Here is a 17004-nt window from a genome sequence, read left to right on the forward strand (position 1 = left end):
CTTTCAAACCAAAGCACTGCTTGCCTTCAGAACACATATCTTCTTTCTTGGTCTGGATTTTTTAATCCAGCAGTAGTTTTAGCAGCCAGCGAGACTTTCCTTTCAAACCAACTGTCTACATTAAACTTCATGGCGCTGTTTTCCAGTAAAACTGATTATATTATGATTAACATAAAAGCCATAGCTTTTATCAATCAAATATACACTAATAGAATGACGCACATCCGTGCACCTGAAAGTTTAATGGAAGCAGGTTCTAATAAATTAGAAGTGAAATGCATAATGTATTTACAATTAACCATTTTGTCCGGTTCACTCAAACCCATGTCCTGCAAATGCACATGGTTTTTAAACCATATTTCTTATCGTATTAAAGTCAGCTCATTTTGACAGCATTAGTCATTTGCACTAAGTGTCGGGCAGTTGCAGAGAAGTGCCAGAAGAGGATCTGCCAAAGCCTTTTTGGAAATCAGCACCCGTGGCTACATCATGAGAAGAGGCTCTGCCTACAACGGGCTCAGATAAATCTCATGATGTTACTGGGCATCGCACAGCCAGGAGACGCAAAAAGCTTTGCTATGCCCCAGATCGCTCCTGAAATAATCAGACCTGCAAGGGGACATGAGAAACCCAGATTCTGCCACCGGTCCTCTGGGACCTCCTTGATGTAGTCATCCCTCCGCCCTGCGCTTCGGTGCTCAGCGAACCTTTCACAACCACCTCACCAATACTCTCCGTTCCCCGGAGAGCCACAAACCACACGCCTTTCTCTCATTATTTGTTTTGCCAGGATCCTCGCAAGCAGAGCAAAGCAAACCTGCTGCGCACGTGGCGGCACGAGATCCAGAGTGATGCGAGGTTATTTTTCCAGGAATTTAAATTACACAGCTGGGTTTTCAAGCAAACTTGCCGGTTACTGCACTACAGCGGTGTCCACCAAATAAGCTCTGCCTGCCTGGGTGCCTCCTCATCTTGGGGAATTAAATCTGGCACAGTGCACCCATAGGATCACTGCAGCAGGGGTCCCAGGAGGGGTTAGCCCAGGTCCCCAGGGTCCACGTTTCTCTTAACCTTTACCTGCTTCCCCCTCCATGTACTTCTCCCCCCACACAGACGCTGAGCGAGACAGAGCTGGAGGGGGTGCGAGGTGGAGTGCTCCCAAGTCCTGTCACCCACCAGTTTCATTTTAGGCACCTGTGAGGTCACTGGTTTCTCAGCAGTCACCAACACATAGGAAACACGAGATGGGGGACGAGTGGAACAGCAGAGAGAAGGAAAGGAGGTAGAGACCCCGGCAGTGATGAAGTCATGGTAAATCTGCTCCCCCAGTGCTGAAAAGGGACCGGCTGCACAGCAGCCCCGGCAGGGAGAGGAAGTCAGCACAGACCGCCTGCGCCCCACACCACAACATGACTTTCACCAGGGTGCTACACATCGCAGCTCTGTTCCTCATGCAAGGTAAGCGATACGCGTTGCCTTGCACGATCTCCCCTTTGCAAGCAGCCCAGCTTGGAGAATTCAATTTCCAGAGCTTCAGCACACCACGCACAAGGCAGCTTTGCTGCTGTTGTTGTTGCTGTTGTTTTCTTGTGGACAATGCTGTATTGTCACCCAATTTCCAAAGTGTGTCAGTGCTGAATTCCAGCTGACTCCTAAACACGGTATCGGTGAGATGAATTTACCTCCTAGCAGCTGGCGGCATGCTGGAGCTGGGAAATCGAAAGATTCTCCCTTAAAATTTAGACAGAGGATCACTGCTTACTTTCCATGGCTTGGATATCTGTGTGTGCCTTTGCTCATGTATTGTGTAAAAAGAGGCTAATATAAGAAGTCAGAGTAACTTAGAAAGCACTTGCAAAGTATGTTGAGAATGAAAAGCAGCTTAAACGCTCGATCTCCTTACTCCTACTAGAGGATGTAGCTTACACCTGCTTTGCTAATCTCCTTTTTCATACACAGGAGAGCATATGAGGTTCGTATTTGACCATGTCAAACAGGCAAAGATTTAAGCCTGGAAAGCAGCAAGACAGCTATCTACAGCTCAGGTTTCTCGCAGGCTTCGCTCCTGATCTTTGCGGGAGGAACGCACGCGCGAGCCTGGGGCTGGCCGAAGCAGCGGTCCCTCTCCCTCCTTAACAAACGCTGGAGCAGAAACCGTAGCAGGGCTATTGCTGATGCTTCGTTAATACTCTCACACACAAAGGTGTTGTTAGCAGAGGCCGCGTCAATGCTCGGTGTCCAAACAGCGACGAAACGTTCTGTTATGCTGTATGCTTAGGATGTTTTATTGCCATTGATTGTGTTTACCAGAAGCCAGGCCTGTCAGCTGTATCCTGGCTGAACTAGCACTCGCGGTGCCCTTTAGACTCGCTCCAAACGAGCGGCTTTCCCTCTGTTTCAGTGTACGACCCCCTTTTCCCCCAATATTGCCAGACTCCCGCATGATGAATTTGTACCTGCTGACAACCGCTAGCTGCTCTTGGCCATCAGAATTCATTCACGCTCCCACTCGCAGGTCTGCAGCCAGAGGTCAAAACTGACTTATTAAACAGGACATCTCTATAGGCTACGGTTTTAAAGATAACTCTGAAATGATGCGTCGAGCGCGCATCACCGTGACAAGTTCTCTGTGCGCTTTCTGACGGCTAAAATAAGAGCGACCAGAGGCATGAGCCATTCTGCTCAGTTGCATCCTGCAATTTCTAGCAAGAAATTGTTGCCCTGTCTTGGCAAGAAGGCGGATATATCGCCGTGCTTGATGCCAGACTAATTATTCCAGGTAGCCAGGGCACCTGGGATCCATACGGTACAACAGCCACCGTCCTCCGGAGCTGGCACGGGAGCACCTCCCACGCCCCAGTGACTGTACCGCGGCATGCTACGGTGGCTTGAAGACCACAGCCACGTCAAACTGCCCCCTGTACAAGGAAAGAAATTTGTCCTGTGAGTCATGGTCTGAACGAAGCCGTGGTCTCTCATGGAAATTACATATATGCTCTGTTCTTGGGGCTGCTTTCTTCTGGTTTAGAAAAGCAAGCAACACCCCCACCGTTTCTCGTTCAGTCTCGCTGCTCTCACCTCAAAAGGTGCGACTTGAAAGACCCCACGCTGCTGTTAGCGACAGGAAACCATCGCTATGAAAAAAACGCAGAAGGGCCCCATGGAAAACCACAGACAAGGCCCTCTCTGCTGCCTTAACAATACACACCTCCTGACACTGGTCTTCACAAGTGGAACCCGTGCAAGGAGCTTTTCCTTTCCTGCTGCTCCTCTGCACACAGCCCTACGTGGCACAAGCCCTGAGGAAGCAGCTGAGACTCTAGCTCTGGGAAACGGAGGTGGAATCGCGAGGAAACGTAAGCCAAAGGCGCTGATGCGCCGTACGTGATGGTAAATCACTGACGGCCGCTCTAAGGTCAGCAGGGCTTCGGCAGCGTACGGCACTTCGGAACCCAGCCCTGCGCAGTGAGGACAGGCAGCGCATCTGTGCTGCACAGGGTCTCCTTAGCGAAAGCAACATACATCATACTTACAAACTGGGACGTAAAAATACTGAGATATTACAAGGAAATCTCTTCTGCAAGCTGATAGACTCCAAAGATTAGACAGTGACGAAAGATAAAAGGTCCGTGGTACGTTTGTTATTTGTGAAGTCGCAAGCTGCATCACTGACCCTAACGCAAGGGTGAGACACGGCGACAGGTCCCCAGGGGAAACTACTGCCTTAGCGGGAGACAAGTCCTCCCTCTGATTTTAGTGGGAAACATCAGGTACAGCGAGAATGCCCTACGGTAGCTTCATTTCTGGTGTATTTTTAAATGCTTGGAAGAAAATGAAAAGCTTTCCTGAAGCCCAGAAACAGTCGTTTCCCCAAACTGCAGTGCTCGTGTACGCAGTAGGAACTCGGAGCAGACAGCTACCTGGGAAATAAAATCAAAACACACAAAACAGGAATGAAAAATAAAACCCTCTTACTGCCTATTTACTTAACTCTGACCCAGGCACTACTCTCAGTAATTTCTCCGGGGCGTGCTTTTTTCTGGAGATGGCAATTCATTCCAGGCCATCAAATATTTTCACAAAGTGTATTATGTATCTTCGAATGTCTGGAGAGAAAAACACACTTTACTGCCCATCTATAAAATGAACTGGGAGGAGAGAGAATGAAATTTCATTTTAGTAACCTGTGCCAGGCCACATTTGTGGATCCTGCCTAGGAAAGAAGTTTCAAAGCCAGTTCAAAGCAGCTGCAGCGTTACATTTTCTGAATAAAAAAGCCTCATTTTTCAGAGGTGCCGATCATTCACCGCTCAGTCGCACACACTTGCAAATCGGGAATGGAACATGGAATAATGAAAATTAATGTTTGTGTTAACATAGAAGGGGGAACGTGCATTAAATGGGTCTGCTATCGATTCTTTGTTCACTCTTGTGGAATAAGATTTAATAAGTCTGGTTGTGCTAGCAGGTAAAGATCACAACCGTTAGTACAAGTCTTACCCAGTGACTGTGATGACCTATCTAAAGCCTGTGATTTATTTATATCAGTACAATCACACTGGCAGGTTTCCTCATGTAGAAAAACCTTTACACCCTTGGAAAAAAAAAGAAAATTGACATATTACTCTGTGCAAAACATTGTCACTTTACTTCATGTCGCATTTTAATACTTGGGTTTTTCCCCCCCCCCATCTCTGACAGGGGATTTTCCAGGAGCTGGCAGTGAAACCGTAATTCTAAAGGAAGGAGAGGACCTAAATCTCCGCTGCACCCTCAGCAGTGACAAAGGTTCTGCCCGGCAATGGTTAAACCCTCACGGGTTTGCCATTTTTCTCAACACCCATCGGGGTAAGTGCGAAAACTGAATGCAGCACTTTCCACGCGGGGCTGGAGGGTCACTCAGAAGTGGGCTTCTCCACTCCCACCCACGGCCAGTCTGACTCACTTGCTACCCAACCGCTCGAGATGGTTTCATGTTCGGCCCCTTTCTGGCAGGAAACTGATGAAACGGAAACCCCCACAAGAGTGGTCTGGCACTAGAGCTTTTAGCTTTTTAGCTACCACCAGCACCTAAGAGATTAGCACAAAAACCCACTCTCGCCTTACAAGAGAGATGGGAGCGGATGTGCGTGAAAGCCCCGGGTACTCTTCTGCCCATCAGGGAATTTGACATAGTGCATCAAGAGGAAATTTTTAGAAAACCAGCAGTGTTTTCTAATAGGTGCTGACAAAGCCAAAGTTAGAAATCTTATGTTCCCTTCCACTCCCTATACCTGTCTCTCTATCCTTATCTCTCCTCTTGTAGGTCCAAATTTGACAGGTCTCCAAGATGAGGACTGTCTCGGTCTTCCTCATTTGTACAGTACCTAGTCAGCATCCCTGCTTGTTAAAGCCTTTAGGCTTTATTGATAATAATGACTGAAGATTATCCAAATGACATTGAGTACCCAATTCCCACTGAAACTGCCCAGGAACCGAGGGGCCTCTTTGGTAGCTCTGGAAGTCCCAGCCACCAGGTCTTGCCACCCCCCTTCAAACCAGCCTACTCATATTTCCCACAAGTATTGCCAATATTTCTAAATGGAAAATGTCATGAGTAACTGTTGCTCCTATTTACTCACTTACAAGAGCAAGTGGGACGAGCGTTCATTAGCAATTTTAAATGACTCGCACATTTAAGTATCAGGAACTGTTTCCTGTGGAGTCCAGAATCCCAAGTTCTGTACTCTCAGCATAATGTGTATGAACCATTTGGTTCAAACGGGATCCAAAAAACCTCAGTGCTGAGCCACTGACAGCTAATCAATATGGGAAACAGGGCTATTGCAACCCGCCTTGTGCTTCCAAAAACCACAGCAGGCGATGGCGGGGGTTCCTCTCCCCTGTTGCCGTCTATTAGTCCAATCGTGCACCCAAGAACTGCAAGACCTAGGAGGAAATCACTTCTCCATCAGTTATCTCTCTTTTTGGCATATACGTATGTTCTCAGTATTTTACACCGTAGAGGTAGGCGAGAGTAGCAAAAATTCCTTCATTTATGCAAGTTCTCTATGACCCTGGCTGCAAACACAAACTCTTTCTATTCACACAATTTTGGACCGAGACATTTTATTCTGCCCATACCCGGTTTTAAATATCTCCATCTTTTAATGGCTCTAGCCCTTTTGACGCTTAAAGTTTTGCTGAGTTGACACAGCAACATAAGAAGGTTAGGGAAAGAACATATCCACTTGTACCTATAGGAGCAGACTCTGACCAGGGTGAACAAAACAGTATATCTGTCTTAAATCACCTGAGGATTCAACCCGTACTTTCAACATCCCACGATTATCCTTCAGCAAGACGCATGATGTAACACCCACAAGGACTAGCCTTTGCAAACCATTTGGATCCTCGGATAAGTCAGGCAGGCTGAATATTTTCCTTTTGCAATACAAAAGAAAACAGTCCTCGTTTAGAGAGAAACCAAACTTTACACTGCGCATGGACATTTTCATTTTTTATTCTGAATCACCTCTGAGAATCTGGCACATTGCTTCTCCGATAAACCACTTCGTGAATCAGTTCCCTCCGGTCTCACTGTAGCTAAAAATATGACGAGCTAGCTACAAGTCTTACATCATGGTGATTTCAAAATAATATTTAATAATTTCATAAATTATAGTACCGCTGCGATTTTCTCCCAACTTTTTACAAGACCCCCACCTAAAAAAAAAAAAAATTAAACCCAAAAAGATAGTTTTTGAGGTCTTTTTCTCCCTAATGGCTGATACACATCCCCAGTTTCGGTTCAATTTAAGGGCAGAAAGTTACACTTTCTGTGCTGTGATTGCGGGAAAAGTCCATGTGACTTGCTGGCCTGACCCCAAGGACTCCCATGGGTCACCCAGAAGGAGGAATGAAGCAAAGACTAGAAAGTCAAGAGAGAGAAAGGGGACTGTACAGCGGAGTACAGATATCCCAGGAGATGGTCTCATTAAAATCAAGGTAATTAGACAAGGATAGGAGAAGCAAACCAGCCAATTAATAAGCAATTAATAAAGAGGCGTGTGCTGACCATAGCGTTCATTTATACATCACAAAACACACCCAAAGAGGGGAAGTGATTTTTTTCAAGGCCAAATAAAGGCTCGGGGAATGGGGAAGGGAAAGGTTCTCAGTTCATGCATCTGTGCCCTCTGTTCAAAGGCCATAATACTTTTCTCACCACGTATCGTGTCCTCACACCCCAATGTTTGCTTGTAATTATCCACCTAGACACTTCAAGAACCCGAATTGCTATAATACCTGGGGACTTCGGAATAAGACCCCCTGAAAATAAAAGCGACAAAAAACATGTAATTTTCCTCGCTGGCAGCACAGACACCCCCCCCTCCCCTTTCTTCAGTTTCCCGCTGCCTCCTCACTGGTGCAGCACCAGCCGGGAACGCTTTGTGTTAGAACTGCTCCCTTACCTCAAGTGTTGATGAATTTAAAAAAAAAAAAAAAATGCAATAAAGAAAACTATCCTCATTCATTATTGCTTTGCTTATCTGTCTTCCTCTTATGTACCAATACATATTAGCATGCTGGGTTTTATTTTCCTTACAGCTTTAAGAGATCAGAGGTACAAACTCATCCATTATTCAAAGGATGAATTATCCATCCGACTGTCTAACGTAACGGTGCGTGATGAAGGCGTATATAAATGCTTCTACTACGGCATCCCATTCAAAAGCAAGAACAAGACTGTCAAGGTGTTAGGTAAGTTCCTTCCCCTGCTTTGCCCCAGAGGAGCAGAACAACAAAGCCAGCTTCTCCCCTCCAGACCTGCACGTTTGCATGCAATTGTACGGTGCTCAGCACAACATAATCCTGCCCCCCCCCCCCCTCAATAACGCAGCCGTTCGTAAAACTGAGCAGAAAGATGTGCTGTAACCGAGTCTGAACCTTCTTGCCACAGCTGCTCCTTCTGATCCAGTACTGGAAGTATCCCGAGACCCAGGAAGAAGCATAACACTGTCGTGCCATACCCAGGGATGTAAACCACAGCCCCAGATTACCTGGCTGTTGGACAACGGAATAGAGCTCTCCGGTAAGTGTTAAAGGACCAGGGGTTGATTACCAACAGGTTCTTCTCATCAGCCTTGGGCACAGTTAAAAATGCTGGAGGGTGAAACACCTTCTGTAACACATCAGCTCAGGGCTACCGCGCATCCCCCGCTCATTTAGTACAAGTTGACCCCCATGGTGCAGGTTTCGAGAAAAGTCAGCACTAAATTCCAGTGTTTGTGCAAGGCAGAGGGCTCATCTGGTTTGCTCACGTTCAGCGCAGAACCACAACACTTTGACACCAAAATCCCTTGAGAGCCTGGAGTGAAACTCCACTGGGGGGAAGAAAAAAAAACCCAAACCCAACCCAAAAATGAAACCAAAACTCTGCAGGCACAATTTTCACAGCCCAAGTATAAAGTCAGTTAACAAATCCATTATAACTATTTCCACGTTGTAACCGGTAGGGAATTTTTCTCCTCAGCTTTGCCGAGCAGCTCACGCTCACCCCAGCAGCCTAATCTCTCTCACGGATCCGTTCAGAGCCAGGCAGCTCGCTAGCACGAAGCGAGAAAAGAGCTCGGGAAACGCAGCCCGCACCCACCCTGTGAGGCTCTCCCCAGCGAGAGGTCCGCACGCGTGGATGCGCGGCGGGAGGAACAGCGTCACCGCGTAGCTCGGTTTAACTTGTGTGCTATGTAATTAGCTGCTTTGAAGGCCACGTTCTAATAATAACTAGTTTATTAGCTGCAACCGTAGCACAGTGCAGAGGGAACGTGCATCCGTAGCAAAGCGTGAGGAAAATACCCATAGATGCAAATGTATTTTCTTTCACGTATTAGCAAGCTCTCACTTGTATTTTGTATCATCAAGCAACATATTCAAAGCTTAGCCTGTAATCTTCAGGGGGCCCCCCCTTCTCCCCCCAAGATGGCTTTTTTAACTAAGAGCTCTAGAAAACAACAGAGAAGCGTGCTGGCTTGAGTAGAGCTAGAAATCAAGACTAAAGAAAAAAAAATAAAAATAAATAAAATTAAAATATCCAGGCTGCCAGACAGACAGGCATTAATGCAACCGCATAAAGCCCTATGCTTAAAGGAATCGCGCCCGGGGAAGCGGGTAAGTGAGGCACAGGAAAGGCCGGCCACGATTGCAGGGGGAAAAGGTGCTCTGGAGCAGAGCGCGGGGCTTGGAAAAGCAGGTTCTAAACCCCAGCGCGTTTTTGGGAAGAGGCGGGCTGCGCGCGACTGCGAGGGCTTGGGGGAATACCAGCTGTGAAGTTAGGAACTCAGGGAAGCAATACATCACCTCTGTGTTTTTACATACGTTTTTCCAAGCCTTCTTCTAAAAACTAGGGTTTCCTTAAACTTGAAACGACCTCAGATCTGGCCTGATAAAGTATATTATTTGTAACATCGCAACACACAGCTGAACACCTCCCACAGCGCATAAAGCCAACCATGCATTTCTCCGCTTATTTTACCAAAAAACTATTCTTACCTCTGTCTCCTCCTTGCCTTTGTAGCACTAACCCAGTCAGCCATCAGAGCAAGCCATACCAGCAAGAACTACCCGAATTTCCACCCCCACAGGCACCTGGGAGTGTAATTAAGCACCACAGGGCCTGTGTTGTGTCTGCTTGCTTGGTTTCACCTGTGGCTGATTTTCAGAAAAAGGAATATTTGCATGAAGAGGGGCTGATTTCACCACGTGCCTGCTGGTGGCAGGCACGAATTAAAGTGTTTGAAAGGAAAATGTAACTGTCCTCATTCAGTGTTTCTCAAACTTTCTGCATGCGCTTTTCCTTTTTCTGAAGGTGACTGACTAACACTCCTTTCTCCCCCTTCCACTCTCAGCTTTAATCACTTGCCGCAAATATTTATACTAATCAGAAAATAGCTAATACATCTTAATTACTGGCAGCACCTCAGTTCCACCAGGGCTCAGCAGGGGCAAACCAGCTGTAATTACTGAGCTGTTGCTGACAAAGATTATTTCCTTCCTAGCAAAACCACCTTGCAATCCTTTTGAGCTCTTACGTGACCCTGCTGGGGATGGAAAAGAGGGTTGAGAAATACTGGTCTATGGGATACAGCAAGTTAGCTGTAAAGGCTAATTTGGAAACCAGGAATTTCTGCCATTTAAGAAATAAAGGTGTTACCAAGGGTAGCAGATTAAGAGAAAGCATCACTTTGTTTCCAGAGAACCTTTACATTATAAACAGACAGTAGAAATTATTGTGCCACCGTGGGCATTTCAGGTAAACATCTAAAAACACCTCCCCCTCCACCGAAGCTATTCAAACGCGTCTCTGTGTCACGTGAAACACATCTTTATTTTTCCGTATCGTACCAACGAGTAGAAGTCAGTATTACCTAGAGGATTAGGAACTACATCAGACAAGTTACACGGCTCTAATTCATTATGGCAAGGCAATTAATCTTTGTGTTTAACTTCCCCAGCTGCAAAAGGGGGATTGTAAGGATGACAGAGGACTTGCACAGGATTTCATAGAGTCGTATGTTTATTTGTTACAAATGTAAATGTTGCACATCAACATTTATTGTGCATATTTATTGATATGCACAAATACCGCATAACATATTTTTGTTCGGGGTAACACATCCATAGCTATTAAGACACAAATTCAACGCCCTTGGATATCACATAGCAGGATCACAACTTTTCTAGGTCTCGGTTGTGCCGGAAAACAGGAGGTTCTTGCCCTGAGGCTCCCCACCATGGGCCACGTGTGGCTGTGGCACACAGCAAAGCAATTTATTCTGTTCAGTAAGGACCAAAAGTGGGTGTTTGGACATTTCGCCGCAGTCCCGCAGGGCGCTACGGGGGAATTTCCCCGCGTGAGTCATGAAACCAAGCAGAGGCTTTGGGTCGAGCGCAGGAGGTGCAGCGAGGTCTGCACTTAAACAGCTGCTGAGGGAGAAAACGTGACCTCGCTGCCTTCGGGCTCCCGTGTAATCCATTTACGCAACCAACCACTCCTGCACAGTAATCAGGTGCTGCTTTAGCACAGCAAAGTAATGCAGATTGCGCCCGGAAGGTTTGCCATTAAATTGCTCTTGACTAGAAAGCACTTAAATGTTTTCTTCCAATGGGTGTATAGGTGACACTAAGCACAAGTTAGAAGCTGATGGGAAGAAATGGACCACAACCAGCACGCTGAGCGTCCTCGCTTACGGGCCCAATTCAACAGCCAGTTGCATCGTTCGCCACCAAGCACTAAGAGAAGAGAAGCTGATGGCCTCTTTCCAGTTTGAGGACCTCCCTAGGACAGGTACCACAGGCTCCTTCAGCTGTGGCTATCCCATTTTACCACTCTGAAACAGTGAGTTATGCAGATACACATGCAAAGCTGAAGCCCATAGTCTACTGCCCCATGTGTGGAATCTATTTTTTAAATGAGAGGGCTACTTGGGGCAAAAGAAGAACTCCCAACTAAGATTTAGGGGCTTTTTTCTGCTTCTTAACTACTTCAAAAGTCATTAAACATTAAGCTACAGCAGCCCAGACAGATCAGTTGCCCTGTGCTGCTGCTAGAATTCAGGTGATGTTTATCCTACGGCTTTAAAGATAACTCCAAGTTTATGTTCTCAAAATGCTGTGAGCTTCCCATGCCTTCTGCTTTTTAGACGCATCCACTTGGAAAGCTAGCAGGGAGTAAATATTGTAAATTAACACTGACGCTACTTGTCTACTAATTCTAGGAGTAGAGTTTGCCTTCTGCCTAGTTACTCATCTTTTGGATGGATTAATTATCCTTAACTTCGTTCATCCTTAGATTGCTTGATTCAACAAATGCTTATGAAGTGCTCTGAAAGTTGTACTGCTGTTGGGTTTTTTTCAGTGACAAAACCAAATCCTGTGCCAGCTGTGCGAGAGGTGGCTACTGGTGTCTCCGAGAACGAGCAATCTACAGGTAGGCATTAACTGCTCGGCATTTTTTTTAATTCATGCACAGGTCAGGTAAACCCAGCATCTATCACAAAAAATGCCGTACAGTTCCTTTACCCAGAGCTAGGGCTGCAGAAGAGCAGTTGCCATCAGCACTGAGGGACATTTTGCTCGGCCTTCAGAACCGATTTGTTTTTTTTTCCCCCCCCCCAGTGACCACAGCGGAGTCAGATCTGAACGGCAGCATCGCCTCCACTCCGAGCTACCCACAACATACTGGTAAGGGTTTCGCTTTCATTTTTTTTTCCTCATTTCATAGCGTTAAATATATTCAGAGGACAAGGAAGCTGGAGGCGGGAGGGTAGGACTGTAAGTCTAGCCACCGATCAGACAGAGGACCCAAAGAGCACAGAGCACACCAGGGCGGGTTTCATTTTTCATGGATCAGTTCAATCGGATCAAAATGTCTCTTCTGATCTCTGTCTTGGGTTTGGGGGGGGGTTCCTTTAGTATCCAAACAACCAACTAGCCCTTCTGCAGTACCAGAGGATCCAGTAGCTACCAGCTCACCGTCAACGCCAACCCAATGTCACATCTCCTTGCAAGTTTGGCCTTAGTTCCACAAATTTACCAATCCAGGACAGAAATGCTTACCGAGAACAGCGTTACGCTCCACATTACACACGAGCGTGTAACACAAACCAGAGCATTTCTTGCTTGTGCAGGGAGCCCTCGCTTTTAGAGCCATGAAAGCAGCCAAAGCCTCTCTGGTTGGATGCAGAACATCATGAGCGTTAGCAGCAGCAGCCAGACCCGGCCGCTATCGTGGCGTGGCTGTGAGCCCAGGCTTGGATTTCTCTCTGGACGGTTGCACTAGGTGGCACTGTGCAACAACGGTTGCGGTTAGTGAACTGAGGAGGGGTTTCCAGCAGAATGAAGAGGTCCACTGCCCAAATCGGTTGACCAAAACCCGCCGAGGTTTGCGCACGCACCCGCTCGGTGTGCCAGGCCCTGCAGAGAAAAATCAGTTGGCCGGTTTAGAAATACAGGAACTCTTTGTTTGTATTTGTTTAAAAGTGCTACGTCAGTGACTGCAAACATCACAGAATGGCACCAACATCCCGATAAATAATTCATACATGGGAGAGAGCCTGAGTCTTTTACCAGGACTTTCACTAGATGTGCTTACAGAACCCATAAGGAAGAAAATCTCTCACGAATGGAAATTTTTGGTAGACACAGCACGCATTACAATTTTAATTTTACAAATCAGTGTTCGTTACACAGATATGTTGTCTGTGAGTGTTAGAAAGTCGGAGCTCACCTCTCTGTTTGCGCAGGGTCCGAAGTGACGTCAGCCGCAGCAGGAAAGGAAGGACTGACTGGTTCGGCGAGTTATCGCATCCCCAATGGTATGACCTTACATCATCAGACGTGGCGTGGGGGTGGCAAAGGACGGGGATTCTCACACTGGGTGACTGCACCACTGTGAGCTATGAAGACAGTGAAAGAGTAGTCAGGGATAAGAATACCAAAAAAAAAAAAAAAATTTTTTTTTTTTAAAATCTGCTTTAAGGAAAAGGACACATGCTCATTCCTGGTTTTGCAAGCAAGAGAAGCAAACTGAAGGACAGGGAAAGCGCCAAAATGACCAAAAAGTCAAAGCTCAGCTTTGTTTTAATTTGACTATAAATGGGAACCACTGACTTCAACAATGTGTACGAGACTCTGAGGATTTTCTGTTTGTAAAGCTTAGGTGGTCTTCAGATTAAAACAAAATACAGCGCTAAGGAAGGGAGCGCAGAGCTTTATGGCAAGGGCTCCAGAAGTCCCTTTCTGCTGCAGTACCAGGTGCCCTGGACTTCAAAGCTGCGGGAAAATATGCATTTCTTAACCATGCCTTTACCCTTCAGAAAAAATACTGTTCTCCTTTCCATTCCTCCAGGGACTGAAACAGCATCCAATGGCAATGTCACAGAAAATGAACTTTCCAGGACAGAAACCCCACTGCCAAGTGAAAACGTATCTGCGATTTCCATCATCACCTTCGGTACGAACTCTTCAATGACAGCTTCCAAATACGCAATGAGCTTTCTTACGCCAAGCTGGTTCTCTCTGACCACGTAATGGTAATTACGTGGGTAACGCTTGCAATCTTGGGGAGAGAACACAGAAACACAACCGCTTTTAACATCTAGAAAAAAAAAGCTAAATTTTACTGTTTGTTGTACCAGGGCACGAGTCAATCAGTTTTTCTCGTTAATATAAGTAGAAAAAATTTTAATCATGTCCAATAAGGTGACTTGTGCACTCCCACCATGTTCATCTGGCCTGGTCCAGGATCTATCTATCGTTCTTGCCTTAATTACCAGAGCCTCACAGGAAGCTATTTAACACCACAAACATACGCTTGCCTCTTTTACAGAGCAAGATCTGAAGTCTGAAGGCATCAAAAAGAAAGAGAAGAATCTCCTGCTGCCAATCCTGGTGGCTGGTCTGATTTTCATGCTGCTCATCATTGTCCTGCTTTTTATGAGGAAGCTGAAAAAAGCTCACGGAGTGTGGAAGAGAGGTGAGTGACGGCCGTGTCCGAGCAACTGCTGACGCTGCTTTATTCAGAGGGGCTGGAGAGCTGAGGAGCTTCTTCAGCAGAGACAAGACGTGGCTCCTCCAGCCACCGATTAATTGTCCTTCTCCCATAAAAAGTGACTGTGACTTGTTGCAAAAAACTGCTGAAGAGTCCATGTAACTGACTGCCTCGAGCCACGCTTCAACTGACACAAGGTGCCACAAAAGCCAACAAAATTGTTGTCTTGAGCATATCTCTTAGATGGTCAGGATGATTGAACCCCCATTTTATAACTCGTCTCTCAGGATTCTTAGGCTCAAGGCAGAGAGCAAGGAAGAGTCATGGAAAAAACTCAACATCTTAATTACATTTGTTTTCTGCACAGAAAATGATGTTTCAGACCAGACACTGGAGAGTTATAAATCCAAATCTAACGAAGACAGTCCGGGCCACGAGAAGAACGGACACGGTAAAAGCTTTAACCAACATAAACTAATTCCCGTTAGAGCATTGCTACTGACCACAGCCAGAGCAGTTTGCAGTCGATCTTAATATACAGGGAGATTTGAAAACTGCATGTTTTAAACCTGAATATTCTAAACCCGAACCTTCCATACCTGGAGGTCCACCACAGATACTATAGCTTCAGTAAGAGTGACGCAGAACCGTACAAAATGAAAATCATTGCTTTTTATTTGATTGGTTAGACTGCATAATTGCCACGGGTTTATCTAGTTTCTAAATAGAAGCTACTGAGACGCTATTAAAAACAATATGCGTGGTCTGTACCAGGAATGCTACTATTGTTAAAGTGTCCTGAATGGCTCTTACCTGATTTCACCGCCACCAAAACATCAGTGCTTCATCAGTCCTGTCCTCAGCCAGTGACTACAGATGGAGGGAGGTCTGTCAGCCTCCTCAGCTGGGTTGTTTCTGCTCCACACTTAGACTTCTGTCTAAATGAAGGCAGCTTTCGGCAGGTGAATAAGCCCAGATGGCAAGAACGAGGGAGCTTTGCCAACGTCTTTCGACATGGGTTTATTGCAGCACCTAAACGGTATTAAAAGAGAAGGGGGGCTGGTGGTTATTGTCAAAATATTTTCAAAACTTTCCTTCTTTTTCAAATATTTTGAAATATGAAATATTTAAACCTCTTCTAGTACAAATTAGTGCCTTGAGTATCGTGTAACCTGCATTAGATCACATCATGCATCTCTGTCTTTGCTGCGACGGATGCCCTAACAATTTGTAGGAATGCACGCCATCTTTTATTGTTCTAGAACACTCTAATTAATATGAATTTCAGGCGGGTACACACGCGCCCCTTTAAAAAATCAGTAATTAATATGTGTTTATCTTTCAGTTGTCAATCAGAAGTCCAACGTGCAATATGTAACAGAAGGATATGTGGAAAAAACGCAGAAGAATCCTAGAGAAAAAACCATCGCAATAAGTGAGAAAATATTTGGATGCGGAAAGGAGACGGATGTATAGCAATGGCAAATCCCTACAATGTGCAGAAGCCCCCCTGTTTCCTGATATTTACATTACGGCGTTCAGATAGCAATATGATTTGAAGGAGCAGAAGTAGAAACAGCTACCCTCGACCCGAAAGCTGGTTGGGACCGCTTTTCTTTAAACAGTGGGACAGGTAGATGGGACCGGCGCTACCAGAAACCTATCAGCAATGAACACACTGATTTACCTGTAATCCTCAGAGGATTTCATCAACCACTGCCAGAAACAGAGCTCATCGATCCCATCTCGGGTCCTATCAGCAATTAGGGTCCCGGCAAGCGAACACGCAATTAGCCCCCAGGACTGAAGATATTCACCTAACGCTTTGGCCGCTTCCTTTGCAAGCACGGCACCGAGCAGGAAACCCCAGGGGAGCTGCAAACCAACTGGGGCTTGTATTATCTCATTCCGAGCCCAAACCTGGACATCCAGCTGTATTTAACCAACCGCGAAAGCATCCTGATGTCCAAAGGGTTAAAAACAAAGGATGTTCCCCCTCGCTAGGACTTCTGCCTCGGTTTCTCGCCCGCGCAACGGTAACATCGCTCTGGGCCGTGCGCGACCGCATCGGCACCGGTCTGCAAGGGGCTCTGAAACCGAAGCGTTTTGGGTGCTACGATCGTACAGTCTCCCACATCACGCGAGCTTCCAGGGGTGTCACTGAGAATCCGGAGGTGGTCAAACGAGGGGCCGGGCAGCGGTGAAGAGGAAGGGCAGCGTTACACCTGGGACTCCCCAAATCCGGGGACAAAGTCACTTGCGTGATAGCGGACGAGCTAAGAGAATCGCCAAGGCGTTACGTCAGCAGCGATGCCGTCGCCGGGAACCTTTTCTGTTGCAGTAAGATAAAACTGAATCCCTGAAGTAAAGGAGATGTACATTACAACAGAGAGCCGTATTTTATTTTTTTTTTCCTCCATTAGAGATTATTATTTCTCACCAGAAGAAAGAAAAACGCTTTAAAAAAAAAATAA

At 46.2% G+C, this 17004-nt stretch overlaps 1 protein-coding gene and 1 long non-coding RNA gene across 2 annotated transcripts; one reads left to right on the forward strand and one right to left on the reverse strand.

The window, feature by feature from the left end:
• Nucleotides 1–1360: 1360 nt before the first annotated feature.
• CRTAM (cytotoxic and regulatory T cell molecule) lies at nucleotides 1361–16980 on the forward strand. Its single transcript, XM_054803070.1, has 12 exons — nucleotides 1361–1458; nucleotides 4702–4848; nucleotides 7591–7743; nucleotides 7943–8074; nucleotides 11156–11326; nucleotides 11897–11968; nucleotides 12157–12222; nucleotides 13284–13355; nucleotides 13889–13993; nucleotides 14369–14515; nucleotides 14898–14981; nucleotides 15876–16980. Exons 1-12 carry the CDS (start codon nucleotides 1410–1412, stop codon nucleotides 16004–16006), a joined length of 1329 nt encoding a protein of 442 aa, XP_054659045.1. The 5' UTR covers nucleotides 1361–1409; the 3' UTR covers nucleotides 16007–16980.
• Nucleotides 12305–13981, reverse strand: LOC129196124 (uncharacterized). The gene is made up of 3 exons (XR_008574072.1): nucleotides 13850–13981; nucleotides 13268–13436; nucleotides 12305–12954 (listed from the first exon to the last, which is right to left on the reverse strand). It is a non-coding gene; the product is annotated as an uncharacterized LOC129196124 (long non-coding RNA).
• Nucleotides 16981–17004: the final 24 nt, after the last annotated feature.

Source organism: Grus americana, chromosome 24 (genome assembly GCF_028858705.1).
Source record: "Grus americana isolate bGruAme1 chromosome 24, bGruAme1.mat, whole genome shotgun sequence".
Taxonomy (NCBI): Eukaryota; Metazoa; Chordata; class Aves; order Gruiformes; family Gruidae; genus Grus; species Grus americana.